The sequence below is a fragment of the Pleurodeles waltl genome, chromosome 4_1, assembly GCF_031143425.1.
Source record: "Pleurodeles waltl isolate 20211129_DDA chromosome 4_1, aPleWal1.hap1.20221129, whole genome shotgun sequence".
NCBI classification, from domain to species: Eukaryota; Metazoa; Chordata; class Amphibia; order Caudata; family Salamandridae; genus Pleurodeles; species Pleurodeles waltl.
Window position 1 is genome coordinate 842,892,437 of NC_090442.1, and position 15,414 is coordinate 842,907,850.

Below are 15,414 nucleotides of genomic sequence, written 5' to 3' on the forward strand. Positions count from 1 at the left end.
GGAAGTACAAGTGAGCAAGCTTTACTGGCTGCTGTGTCAGCCACTTCTGCATCTGATCTGGGTGACTTGTGGCATCAAATGTCTAGTTTGCTGATGCAATCTCTCAAAGTACCTGAGCATCAGGTACAAAGTGAAGCATTCTGGAGAGCTGCAATTCGAGACATGATAAAGATTCTAATTAGTTCTACCAAATGGTCCGTTTGGAGTAATGCAAGGACATTATCTGTCAGTATGCTCTTTGCCTCCCTGCAGCAGGACACACAAGGCTGTATGGGAAGCATGGAGGTGAAAGTACCGCACGAAAAAGCACTGTGTGAATAAAGTAGGGTGTTTTCACAAAAGTGCTACAGGCTGAGTCGGGAAATTTTCATAACGGAGTAAAATCGGGATCGCACACTTCTCACGCTCAAAGCAGTTCTTGATGGTTGCTTCCGCCCCACCACCACTTTAAAATGTCACCAGCCTCCGTTGCCTCTTTGCATGATTAGAGCCCCGCTGGTGGTTTGGGGGGCCCCCTGCAAGGATCGGCATTACGTCCCAGTCTCCACAGTTACTTAGCGCTGCTACCCCTAGTCCCTTAGTGGGTGTGCAATTGGCGTTTATCACAATATCATGCATGCGACATAATAAATGCTAGGACAACATTTGTGGGTATAATATGTCGCAAGTTTATTATTTACACAGGTTGGGTTAGCTTACGGGCGATCCTGGTGTCGGAGATGAGTTTCTTAAACATTGGCCGACACCCATCCTGAGAAAGCTAGAGCTGTTCCGTCTGGTGTTCTCCGCAACAACACGTTTAGCATCTTAAGGCTCGTTCCTTTATTGTGTTTTACCACTTTATCAATTTGTCATGCTCCTGTCAAGTCAGAGCGAGACCCCGGCCAGTCTCCACAGTTGCTCAGGATTCCAACTGTCCCTTGCGGGATTAAGGAGCGCCGTCACGTCATCCCAGGCCCCGCCGTAAAGGCTCCAAGTAGCCTGAGAAATAGCTTTTGGCTCCAGGAATCACCATCTGGAGATCTTTTAATCATTTATAAAGCTTTCGGATCGCCCTGTAACTCCGCTTTGCGACGCTTTTTGAGGTTCCTGTAGAGAAATTCATGTTGTAAACACCTCTTTCACATATGTGACCATCTCTTCATCTATGAATGCATGACCTTGTTTGCCATGTCGTAGGGGCGGGTGGATGGTTGCTCGCCTTACACCAAAAGAGGCCCAGCTCTGCGAGGTCACCCCTTAAAAGGAACTCCCGGCCTCACTCCTCCCTCCTCACACCTTTAGGGGGTGGACCACCCTCCCTAAGTACGGAGGCCCCTCCTGGCCATTTGTCCCTCTAACAGGGGAGCGACGCTAAGAAGCTGTCCCCTTTATTGTCACCCTACGTGCGACGTGGCCAGCCACATTCCCTGCCCTGTGTCTCAGTTCACCGCTAGGCTCCCACCTTCTCTGTGTCTCGCAGTTCATTACAACCCCTTACTGGGTGTTTGCCAGCTGCCATCCTTCACAACCACCTCCCTGGCAGCCCCTTCAAACGCAGCCCCACCCGAGCTAGTCTTTCTCTGCCAGACTCCCTTGCTCCTAGCCCTCGCTCCCGGGTCCCGGCTCCCATCAAGTACTAGGCAGTGTTACTGTAACTCCTGCACAAGCCCTCATTGCTCATTCTTGGCATTTTATAACACGCATGGACTAACACCAGCCGTTTCATTACTGTCCTGGCAGTCGCGCTCTCCGATGGCAGAAAGGGTTCCTTTCTGCTTTGAATGACTCCAGCTTTGAGAAGTTAGACGTGCCATCTGCTATTCACGGCGCTTGCAAAGTACAGAAGCGCTGTTTAGAAATATAGCATCTTTTAAGAGTATAACAAATGGTGTTGTGGCAACAAGGAGCATGTGCCTTATAGATTCAGACGAAGGTTATGAATCTTCATCTGAATCAAAGCTAAGCAGTGAAAAGACCTCATTGACAAGACCTGCACGTTTATTTTGAAAGGAGAGCGTTAAGTAAAATACAGGGGTAATTTGGGTAAATCCTGTATTGACCTGAGAGTGGGAAAAGATTTTCCATTAACTTTAAACAATATTTTTGCAACCACGGGAATAGAAGAAAGGCAGATGTCTTGCATGATGTACTTTTACATTCAATTATCACCCCCTGGCTGCTGGAGTAATTTTTACTGCTGCAAAAAATCTTCTGGGGCAAACTGTTGAGTATTTGGATATTCCAAGAGTACCCCATCAGAATTGGCTTTTAAATCTACAGCGTGTTCTTCAGTTTATTTTAGAAAATTGGTGTAAAAGCATTCATTTACCTCTGTTTTTCAAAATGTCTTAGGCAGAGAACTCCCTGTACCTCCCTTGCAATATATGGACCTTTTTACTTTCACTGCAGTTCAGGTAAAAGTTTTCCACCCACCACTTTCAAATTTCATCAGCCACCACTGAAAATAATCCAGTCCATAATGCAAAATCCTCTCTAAGCATGTCAGCTAGCTTTACTTTTGTGCATTCTGATCCTTTCTAAAGATGTATAATATTTGTGGAGGGACAGAAGATCACATTTTTCAACACTCCAAAGTGCAAGCTTAAACAAATCAACAAAGCCTGGTTAACCTGGTTAATCAATACAAAGCTAACCATGTTCACTTCCTGACACAAAAAAACAAATCTTCCCACAAAGAATTGTGAACTAAAATGCAAACTCTGCTTTGTGAATTTCATATGTGCATGCACTTTAATGTCGGTGGACATGAAGCTCAGAGCTTTTTTATATGTCAGTGAGACATGCTGACGGAAAAAAAAATATATAACCCTTTACAGATGCTCAAGAACTGTATTGGTTTAGCTGTATGTGAAGAGATGTGATTTCCAAGTGTGTAAGTTCCACTAATTATAAGTATTCCAGATTCATAGGTGACATCTAGAGTAGGGGCAGTAGGCATAGGCAGTGGGTGTTGAAGGCATAGTCTTGGAAATACAATGCAAATTATGTCCAGACAGAACAACAGGCCTGATTTATAAAGCATTTCCCTTTGTTTAAGACAGTTACAATACTGTCAGGATCCCATGAAGGGAATTTTAAGACTTTCCTAAGAACTTCTTAAACAAGCCCAATAGGATCAAGATTGAATTTAATCAGGAAAGTGCCGTAAGCTTGTACTCAACCAAGACAAAATATTTGACTATCACACCCATCTTTCCTTGCTACATATGGTATCAAAGATGATAGAAAAGAAGGAAAACAGATTTCTTCATCATACCTAAAATACCCATTGATATTTCAAAACATACTTTTAAAATAGTTGCATATTTTAATATTGAGCCATAAATTTGAAGCTTTAATTAAAGGCCAAAACATTTTAAATGTTGTAAACATGTAAGAAGATGTAACATAACATTAAAAAATACTTAATTGTACTTACCATTTCAATTATGAAAATGAGAGTGCCAATGATGCGAACACATCGATTAAATCTTAGTTCTAAATACTGCAAAATATAGAAGACATAATCTCATTAAAGTATTACAGAATTAAAATACTAAAATACAATGTAATAAATATTGAGTACTGTATTTATAAGTACCACAGACAGTATTTCCCTTGACATTTGATGAGTGGGTGACCTCTAGAAATTGTTGACTATCACACAAAGTAAAATATTAGTACATGTCGAAATGGAAGGTCATTGGAAGACTAAGCAAAATATTTACTTCTGCCAATATATTGAGGGTATCACATTTTAAGATCATGAACATCTGAGCCAAAAGCAAATAGGAAAGGAATTAAATTGAAACTGGGATTTTCTGAACAAATGTAAGGCTAACCTTAGGAATAGTAATTAAAAACAACAAAACATAAAACTATACTGTGCGTGAACATATTGAAAATGTCAGCAACTGTCAGATTGTGCAATGTGACCAAACTTATCTGAAGCATATTTATGAGAGGATTGTGCTGCAGGAGAGTCACTTTTTAGACGCTCCGGCGGCACAAGCCTCTCAACCAGGGCTGGCCTTTGGGCGGTGCGAGTGGTGCGACCGCACCGGGCGCTGACCTCAGGGGGCCACTGTGTTTATCAATAACTTCCAAGACTTGCGATTTAAAAGCACCTGCTGAAAAGTTCCTTGTGCGTTTATACTTCAAGAAACAATTCAAATGTCAAGATACCTCTTGTGATTAATGTTCCTGCTAGGGAGAGAGATGGGAGTTTTGCCTAGTGGCAGCTTTGACTCAACATAAAGTAGCATAGAGGGTTAAAATGCCTGGTGCGAAAAACAGAAGTATGGAGCATATTTAAGAAAAGTGGCGCTGCACACAGTGCAGCGCCACTTTTCTTGCACCCCTATGCGCCCCCCTAACGCCACCATGTGTGCGTCATATTTAAAATACAGCGCACCATGGCGGTAGTTAGGGGACTAGCGTCCACATATTTTACACAAGTCCGGCGCTTTGCAGGATTATTGTAAAAAATGTTGACTCTAATCTTGCAAAGCTCCAGAGGCCCATTGTAACCAATGGAAGCCTCCTTTTAATGCCTGCTATGAGCAGGCATTAAAAGTGGCGGAATAAAGAGATGCAAAGAAATCTAACAGATTTCTTTGCGTCATTTATTTAGTCCCCCTATGCATACATTATGCCTGGCACAGGCATAATGTAGCCAGAGGCTTACAAAGTGGTGCAGTGCATGCATATATGGTGCAGTGTTTTTCGCCTTCTAATGCCCCATTAGTGTAAAAAAAATGACACCAATGTGGTGTTAGAATGGCACTGGGGGCTCTTAAATATACCCCTATGGCAGTGCTTAATTTGTGCTTTTTGTTTCCAGTGTGGAGCACCGGCACTTATTTTTCTGCCTCAAGCATTTACTGCGAGAAAAAGACTCATATGGGAAAGACAGTGGAAGAGAAAAACAAAAAAGCATCACAATGGGAAAAAGCAGAAATCTTCTAGAGTGAGCTGAAGGGGCAGGGAGTGCCTGTAAATGGATTGAGGAGGGCAGAGATGGCTTCAGGATTACACTGCCTCTGTATTCCGTGTTCACACATTTAATTGCAGCAGCCGCATGTTTAACAGGAGCGCTTTGGGCACCGGCACCTTTTTACTTACAAATTAAGCACTGCCCTATGGGGCATGTTTGGAAAAAGTGGCTCTGCACACAGTCCTGCGCCACTTTTCTTGCATCCTTTAACACCCCCCCTAACGCCACCATGCGTGCATCATATTTAAAATACGTCGCTGCATGGCGGTAGTTAGGGGACTAACATCAGAATGTTTTATGCTAGTATGGTGCTTGGCAGGATTAGCATCAAAATTGTTGACGCTAATCCTGCAAAACACCCATGGGCTCATTGTAACCAATGGAAGCCTCCTTTTAATGTGAGCAGGTATTAAAAGTGGTGGAAAAAAATGACGCAAAGAAATCTGTCAGATTTCTTTGCGCCATTTTATTGTCCCCCCTAACGGAGGGATGCCCCCTTTGCATACATTATGCCTGCCGCTTGCATAATGTAGCGCAAAAGGTTAAAAAGTGGCGCAATGCATGCGTTGCGTCACTTTGTAAATATGGGGCAGCCTTTTTGGCCTTCTAACGCCACACTAGCTTAAAAAAGTTACACTAATGTGGCATTAAAATGGCACTAGGGGCTCTTAAATATTCCCCTGTGGGGTATATTTGAAAAAAGTGACCCTGCACACAGTGCTGCACCACTTTTATTGCGCCCCTTAGTGCTCCCCTAACGCCACCATGTGTGCGCTAAATTAAAAATTTGGTGCAACATGACGGTAGTTAGGGGACTAGTGTCAGAATGTTTTATGCTACTCCGGCGCTTTGTAGGATTAGCGTAAAACAAATTTATGCTAATACTGCAAAGCACCCAGAGGCCCACTGTAACCAACAGATGCCTTCTTTTAACACCTGCTCTGAGTAGGCGTTAAAAGTGCCACAAAAAATGGCGCAAAGAAATCTGTCGGATTTCTTTGCGCCATTGTTTAGGCCCTCCCTAATGGGGGATTCCCACATTTGCATACATTATGCCTGGCACAGGCCTAATGTAGCGCAAAGGGATACAAAGTGGCGCAATGCATGCATTGTGCCACTTTGTTCATATGGCACAGTGTTTTTGGCCTTCTAACACCACATCTGCGTAAAATAAATGACACTAATGTGGTGTTAGAATGGCGCTAGGGGCTTTTAAATATGCCCCTATATTTTATTTGGCTAGCTGAGTGGATTAGTAAAGCCATCCTTTGCAAGTGCTTTAAAACATGTGAATGTATGTGAAAGGGGAGCGATGGAGAGGCACATTTGCCAGGTGGTAGTGAGTGAAAACGAGGAGGAGGTCATGGGGTGGGGGGTTCCACAATAAACTGTTGCACGGGGTGCCACCAGTCCTAAAGCCGGCCCTGCTCTCAACCATATCTATGCGGCCACGCAAATCCACTTTGTGTGGTGTTAAATGGCCTCATAGATATGGAGTAAGACAATGCAGCACAAGTTGTCTTACTCTGCACTCAGGAGGTGTTTCATGGGTGTTGCAGTGGGTGTTCCAATGCAACACCCATGGATATTGAGGCTTCCACAGATTTACAACAACATATTAACTTAGGGACGCGCCCAAACCTTACACCTCCAGAGGTGAGGAGTAACAAGTAGAAATAACCTTGCAGCACACAAAGAAAGAGGAAAACGCCTATCGGGATTGTTTTTGTGCAGGAAGGTGCTTCTTCCTGGACAAAAACAATCCTGATGCAATGCAGACATCCTTGCACCATGGTGCAAGTGTGCCTGTGTTGGCACTAGGCAGCTGATTGTGCACCAGTGCTGGGGAGAGGGCAGGAATGCACTGTATTGCATAAATACGGTGCATTCCTGCCCTTTCACACTGGCATAGGGTAACACAGCAAGAAGACTTGAGGGGCTGCCCTATGCCAATTCCCCATTAATAAGCCCCATCTATGTTTATAGCTATCACGTTTTGCAATGTATGTAAAATGCAATGCTGCTCACATTTGTTTTTAAATCTACCAATTGCAAACAGCACAGTAACAACTTTGACATACAAAAGACAGTTGTCTGGATTTTTATTGCATCACTGAAGATGAATAGGAATCAACATTTTAATAGCCCGCCATTTAAACTTTTAAGTAACTGACTAATCCATATTGTGGCTGACTCTTACATTTTGTAAGCTCCTTGATTCAACCTTAAACCTTCATGGTACGAACTAAATAGCCATACCAGAAGCTCCAACTTAAAACTAAAGATTTTAACAATCCGAGGTTGCAGTGAGGAATGAAAACAGTAACACACAGGTATTTCACAATAACGAACATTTAAACTGCAGTGAACACAAAATATGTTTACAAGAAAGATGAAGGAACATCGCACTTTAAATTACATCTGCACTTTGCCTAGTATTATAATGCAGCATTAAATGCTGCTGGGACGTAGAACTAGCCTAGTCATTTAAACAGTCATGGTTACAGGGATGCAACAGAATAGAAACAATGTGTAAAATCTGTGACAATTGTGTGGTTACAGGTTAACAAAGAAACACCCAGAAATACCCAACCTATTTGTTCAATGACTACTTTATATGTTCCAGTATAGTGCATACCAGACTGAACTACTGATGCAAGTGTATCATTTCCCCCGCAAGCGGGGGGAACCCTGAGGGCCTGTTGGACGCTCACTCTGGGGCCGCCTAGTGAAGCATCTGCCACTGGTGAACAGGATTCAGAAGAGGATTCCAAAAGGAAGGAAGCTGTAGGGCTCTAGTGGGACCGCACTGAAACTTAGGATGGGTGATTGAAACTTAGAAAGAGTGAGGGATTTTTAATAGAAAGCAGTTAAACAGAGAAAGGGCCATACCTCAAACTTGAACATGCAAAGCTGTCCTGAGTATTCGACAGCTTCTTTGGTAATTAGTGCCTTCAGTTTGTCTGAATATAGGGTGAACAACGGAATGACCGAGAAACTCGCAAATTATATTTTAGATATTCCCTTGTACACAGAGATCTTCCTTCTAACTTGTTGAACCAAGCCCTTGGAAATACTCTTTATCCCTTCTTGCCCTGAAAAAAGGGCCTCATACAACACTCTGGGTCATTTCGACAGTTGACATTTCGACATAAATGCTGGATGCCATGTTTCCCACCCTCGGGATCCATGAGTCCATTTAGAAGTGGGGCAACTGCTGGATTTCTGCCAATGAAGCCCCAGCCGCTATGGTAACAGAGACTCAAGACACTGTGGTCCATCTACCACAGAATTATGAATAAGTCGCTCAATATTTTTTCAAACTTCAAGGTTCACCCCGTACCAAATACAATATAGGTGTTAACAGTTATTTACAATTTGTAGCCGATTGCAGAAGGGCAGGGGGTGCAAATTACCTAATAACATTCAATTAGGCAGATTGCTCTGTAATTCCTGTGATCCCTTATTTTGTGATCCAACATGTTTTAGACTATTACTACATTGGTCAGGTCGCAAAATATCATACTCGCCACAGAAAGTGTGCAAATTGCGACCACTTTTTGCAACCAGTTTATACTTATATCCAGCCCCTATTCTTGTAGTCACCTTTCAAATATGCACGATCTGGCACTGGTTGGTAATGCTACTTGTGCCAGTCGTCCAATGACTACCAGCATGGACAAGTGGATTTATGCTAGGCTGTTACTGTTGCTTATTGTTTGCTGCAGATTCGTATTTTTTCTGCACAGTTGGTATCCTTTGCAGAGTTTGCATCCAAACCAGACCAGTCCTCTTATCACAATCTATGCGACAAGGAGGGGAGGTAAACGGGCTGTCATGTTGGCTCTCATTATCCTAAATGAGACTACTGGATTTTTGGATATCAGGGTCGTTCTTAGTGTGGGGGACTAAGTCTAACCCACAGAGAAGGATCCCTGTCATCCTCAATCTGGTTTTACTCCGGCTAACTAGCAGTGCCTCATCTCTCCCAAAGGGAAGGGATGATTGGGCAGCCGAGCACATGACATCTTAGAGCTTCTCAGGGAAGTGGTGGTCACTCAGATCTCAACCAGCTCTCTCATACCAAGTGTGGTCTCATATACAAATGACAAAGGCAGTTTAAGTTTTACAGATTGATTTAATAAAACGACTGCATTTTAGATAATAAGGCGTGAGCCGCAATAACCAGAACCATACAACACAGTAGGATTGAAATAGTAACGAGGAGAGTGAAACATAGAAATAATGCTATCATAGTGTTATCAAATTACGTTCTCTCTACTAAGTTCTATTTTGAGCACAGCATGTTAAGCTCTAAGCTTGCCTTTCAGATTCCCCGGGAGGACATCAACCCTCATACCTGAGCAAAGGCCTGTGATCTGGATCAGCATCTGCAACAGGGCAGTCAGCGTCTAGTTGTGGTTCCCTGGTCGGAATCTCCCTCTTACGTGTATTAGGACTAGGAAGTGTTTTTATAACTAACATGTCGTGCTTAGAAGCATCACTACGTAAGAATGTGTATTGTCTACGCCAAAAGACTAAACTCCTACCACGTCTATCGGCAATGTACCAGACTGTATCCTTGACTGAAGCACAGAGTACGCAAGAATGTATTATTTGAGAACTCCGGTGCTGAAGTAGGCTAAACAGTGTGATAGAAGAAAATAAAACAAGACCGTGAAACTGGTTATTGAAAAATAACAGTGCGAGGCTGAATAAAATGCATCTAGAACAAAGTGCACAGAGGCCTAATGCTTTAAGCAAACACGCAAAGGCTATAATAAAAATGGCTACACTACAGGGCCAGCTGGGCATTAATACAAGGGATGGCCGCCATTAAGGCGATCCTACCAAAGAGGGAAGTGATAAATAGTCATGATGTGAGATAGAGGGTGATGCTTAGAATGAGTGTGCCTGTCATACAGGGAGGGATGCTGACATAGAGGGAAGGAAGGTGCTGCCTTGTCAGCAATGAGTGCCTGCAACACCCTGGAGAGAGTCTTTCAGTGACAGGATGGCACTTTCCATGGAAGAGAGGTGCAGTTGAGTAGGGCTTTCACTCAGGGAAACCTACAGGAGGGGCTGCCACACAGAAGAAAGGGAAGCCAGTCATGGAGCTGAGGGAGAGGCATAGACTGCTGCTGTGGAAGTCTGATACATTCTGTCACAGAGATAAGGGTGAGACTGTCATGAGTTGGAGAGAGTGGCTGCAATGCAGGAGAAGGGTGCCTGCCACAAACTGCGAGAAGAGGCTGACACATAGATGATAGTGCCTACCATGAAGAGGATTCTTATTGAAGGCATCCCTGGCATCAAGGATGAACTGCAAAATAGGAAAGGTAGAGATTGCCATTGAGAGAGGGAAAGTCCGCCATTTTGAACAGAGGTGTGAATGGTGGGGAGGATACCCAGGAAGTAAAGGAGATATGTCAATTTGACGTGGGTTGCAATTTAGTAGAAGGGTATCTGCCATAGGCTGCAGGGATTGGAGGTGCACACTGGTGGGGCATCCATCAATGGACAGTGAAGCAGGGGCGGTAGGGATAGGCATGAATGGAAGGTTGGCAATGGAAATGAGATAGGTACGCTGTCTGGCCAAGCAGAATCTGCCTACCTGTCAAGTTTTTCATTTTAACATTGAGCCCCCTAAGCTTTCTGTTAGCTGCCCTGTAGTTAAGAGTAGCTGTTTACCCACAGGCCTGTGTATCAAGCGTCATTGCAGCATGTGCTTCGTTTCAGTTCTAGGCTAAATATATCAACTTTGATTGTGGATTCAAGGAGTGCCTTATCATGACTTCCTAGCACATTTCCACGCCACGTGTTACATAACAACAAATGATAATTCGTGGTGACACAAACGCGTTATATAGAATGTGGAGATGACGCTCTCCCAGCTCTTCAAGCCTGGGCAGTGATGGGTGGGTGCAGGCCCCGTGACATGAAATGGCTCACATTCAGAATACACCCGTCCAGCAGGCTCCTGGGGAGTAGGGCACAGTCGGGTCTGAGTGGTGCCCGCATCACGAGGGCAGCGGGTTACCACCACAACCCTCTAAGACTCCGCAGAGATGGGTGGCTGTAAGCCGCCTGACATGAATGACTTCCGGGTGGAATATATCCAAACAAATGACTCCTGAGGAACGAGGCAGAGCCAAGCGGCATCTGATTAACTCCCCGGAACCATAAGGGCAGCTGAATACTATCAGTGGACCAGGAGGGCTTGTGACGCCATTCCTGCGTCACGCGTGTGGGCGTTTCAATACTATCCTGACGCCGTTAGGTCAAGCGTGTTGATCACCTTGTATATCGTGATGGTGCAGTGAGGGACATGATTACAGCACTGGAACCAAGAAGGAAAATGTGATTACCTTGTTAAGCGGAAGGCCCAGTAATGCTATGTAAGTACTGTCGGTTTGGTGTGATCTAACGGTTGCTTCACACAATAAAAGCAGCACAAAGTCATCATAGACACGCATCTATTAAAAACTTAAAGGGGCAAAACGCAGCTCAACAATTCTGAATCCAGATCTCTTTGGAACGCTAAATTGCCCACCATATAAACTGAGTTCTAATCCCTGCACGCAGCAATTCACTTTACATTAAAACTTTGGCTCGGGCAAATCACTTTATCTCCTTGTCCTTTGTTGTAAAGATGTGTATTCTGAATACGTGAAAACCACTCGCTCAGTGCGTCTTCTCATTTTACACATTCCCATAGCACCGTGCGTTTTATAGTTTGCAAACCGAACCCTACCTCTTCTTTGTGGTGCAGCTGCTCCAATAATACAGCGGTTTCTCTTGAAGGTGCCCACTGTTGCTTAGATAGATGCATGCGCTATCGGGCCCAGATACCTAAACGTCACCTGGCACTGTGTGAGGCTGGTGAAGGTAAACATTGAGCTGCTTGACTCGTGGCCGTGCGGGGAGAGTGTGCAGTAATCCTGCCAGACTACACTGTGCCATGCCACTCACCTTGAGATGCCACCCCAGGATCTTCCAGCTCCGCCTGTGGCGTAGTGTGCTATGGTGGCCCAGACTGGGCTACAGCTGCTGCTCATGGGCACCGGTGGCAGCTAAGCCTGGAAACAGGCCGTCTGTCAGCTCAAAGGGTGGCCACGATCGGCCGTCAGTCTGCCCAGCTAGCATCCTCTAATTGTTTCCCAGATGAGGGTTTCACTGAGCTATTACATTCGGGATTGTAAACTTCCGGCTCCGACTCTAAGCCACGGGAGAGAATGAAAAGCTCCTACAGTGAGCAGAACCAACCTTGCCCACTTTCTAGGAAGCCTTTGGAAAGACACACACGATAGCACTGCTTTACGGCAAAACGATCAAAGTGTAAATCTGGGAATGGACTCAAGATTTTTGGATGATGATGCAAAACTGGCAAACGCTAAATATGTCTCAGTGATGGTGTAAATATCAGCATGCACTCAGTATTATTGAGTGACGATGTGAATATGAGTATGTACTGAGGATTAGTGTATGAAGGTGCAAATCAGGCTGTGGCCTGACTTTGGGCGGGGGGGGGGGGGGGAGGGGCCTATTGTCCTCTCCCCCTGTGATGCGTGATGGGGCAGGTGGGGCCCGAGCTGTGCCCGCAGCCTCTGCCCCTCCCCAGCGCTGGCTTCCTTGGGTACGGAACTACAATCTGCGCACGGGACAACCATGGATCCAGGTTTCTGGGCCTGGTAATTTTAGGTTTAGAAATACCGGACCACTCCTAGTAGCTCGGAGCAGTATCCTAGCAGCATCACAGGGGTACGACACCAGCCAACTAGTAATGTGGCCTAAAATGCACTTCCTTCACAATAAAGCACACATTACAAAATTAATTACACACGGGCACTCAGCCCTTGTGTAATGTGTGCTTTATTGTGAACGAAGTGCATTCTAGGGAAGTAGCAGTCACAACACATATTGGAGAATGAAACCAGTAGAGCGCTGAAATAATTCGTTTGTAATTGCTCTGATGCATTAAAAGTATTGTTTTGACACTAAAAGGAAATTGATGCGCTCTATATTCTATGTTCTCCTCACACTGTTCATAAAAAAAAAATTAGACATTTTATTTTATCCTAGCTAGCTAAGATTATTGTATGTGCATAGTTTGTGGAACACCGTTTGAAAAGAACAATCTCTTGGTTCATGCATAAGACAGTGTCCTGTTGCCGCACACTTGTATAAGATTGTTTTAAATAGTATTTTCAGTGTAGGTTTGTGTATTTGTAATTTTTCATGCATTTTTTAGACCATGATTACATTATTGCACAAATGAAAGTATAATGCCCAGAAGCACACACAGCGGACTGCGTATGGGGGAAAGACTGCCTTACTAAGCCCAATATAGGTAGTGCCGATTCACAAAGATAAACTTAGACCTTTTGTCGAAACTTAGCCCAAACGTCTCAGTTTATAACTTTGGGAATTCACAAAGGGCATTTAGGAGTGTTATCTGTAGGTTCGCACTCAGGGCAGATCCGCAGTCCACAGGGCTATCTTATAACCGATTATGTATGTGTATATTTATATATAGATATATAGATATAGATATAGATATAGATAGATATTCAAATAGTTTGCATTTCTCCTACCCCCACCTTCCATACTCATGTGATACCAGTTTACCCTAGCGTGGTGGTCAGTATGATGGATATGAATTTGTTAAATGCTAATAACTGTAGTAAAAGTAAGTAAAAGTGTGGCCATTGAACAGGATACAATGTGTTATTGCTGGTCTACACTATAATTGTCCATAATCAGGCAATCACAATATGTACGGGATGCAGTACCTACAATATACTGCAATTGATGAGGAGTACCATGATTATAAAGTGATGTGTACCTCTGAGGTAGCTTGTAATATCTTCAGCACCATACTTCATCTCTTTACATAACACCCTGTTTTAAAAGGCACTCATACATCACAAGACAACTCCTTGCAGCTGAGGTAGCGCTTATATTTTTTGTTACCCAACTCAATGATTGTGATTTCATTGACCTCTAAAGGATGCAAGGCTGAGGAGATTCACTAGGATTTGAACCTATGACTGTAGATAGAATGCAGATTTCTGCAGCATAATAACACTCTTAATAATGATCATAATACAATTTATTTAAGAAGAAGAATCAGATGAATTATTTTTGTAATTACGAGAGGTTGCTAGATAGGTGAAGATGTGAGGAGGACAGACCTAAGAACAGAACGTTTGAGTATAATTCTTTCACATCGTAGAAAATGTAACTTCGTTTAGTTTCAAATATTCACATTCAAGATGAGATGATGCTTTGCAGGGGCTGCATTACTAACGGTTTTAACATTTTCTTGTAATATTTACACCTTGCAATATTGTGTGAAATAAGTAGATCAGGCTGGCAGGATATGGTTAATCTATTAACACCCCTGTCCTGGGGAAAATTGATAATTGTTGATGATGCTAAGAGGCAGGGACAAATTATAATTTGTAGCCTTCAGCAGTTGAAGGGATTGACCTCACTCACCAGACACTGCTGTCTTTACCTATTAAGAAGTTGATTCTTTAAAGGAGTCAGCAGGCTGACCATAGGCGGAAATGTGCATTAAGGGCCTGATTTAGAGGTTGGTGGATGGAGTAAGCACCTTCAGGGTGGCAGAGGATTTTGCTGCCTGCTGCTTCATAGCTGCAGATCCAGACCCTGAGCAACCTCCAGATGTAGCAGATGTGGTGTGGACCAGCAGTACTTGGCATCAGCACTCACACTGGCTTGGGAGCTGAGCTTCTTTGTACTTTGATGATTGTTGTATCGATCATCAATTAAGGGGCACCAATCCCACACACACATCTCACTACATGTCTGGTCCAGTCTACCCATGCAGATTTAGGTGTGCAAACTCTCATGTTCATGATAAGACCAAACATTCACAAAAATATCTGAGTGGGTTGCCTGTTAAATGATTGCAAGCATTTTCTGTCAGTACCAGCTACATCACTGACACATCAGAGTCAATATTACCTAGAAGAAAATTCAATTCTATCTCTCAATCTGGGATCTGCCCTTTGTGGAGTACAGACACAGCTATCCTCGACAATGAGGAAAAAAATGTACACTAGAGAGTACAAACTATATGCTGTGGCTCTGATTTTACTGGGTCACTCCATGGCATTTGACACAGTAGTCTATGTGCTGCTTTTTCATTGAACTGTGTGTATGAGGTAACATATTACATTGGTTATTCTGCTTTCTTACTGACAGATCACAATGCATTCCTGTGGGATTCAACTCAAGTCCTAAAAACATTTTTTGCAAGGCCCACTAGGGCTCCAACTTCACCCCATGCTATTTAGTGTGTATATCATTCCCTTACCTAAATTGATTGCTGCCAACCTTCTACATTTTCAAATATATGCAAATGACAACCAGATTCTTGTACACTTATATGATCATTGTACTGAAAG

General features: G+C 43.5%; 1 protein-coding gene across 1 annotated transcript in view; it reads right to left on the bottom strand.

Annotated features, from left to right (window-relative positions):
- Window positions 1-15,414, bottom strand: part of LOC138288222 (sodium-coupled monocarboxylate transporter 1-like) — a 237,024-nt gene that overhangs the window by 162,049 nt on the left and 59,561 nt on the right. Inside the window, exon 2 of the mRNA XM_069229605.1 lies at window positions 3,422-3,487. Coding sequence (XP_069085706.1) covers window positions 3,422-3,487 — 66 coding nt within the window. The remainder of the gene's footprint in view (window positions 1-3,421; window positions 3,488-15,414) is intronic.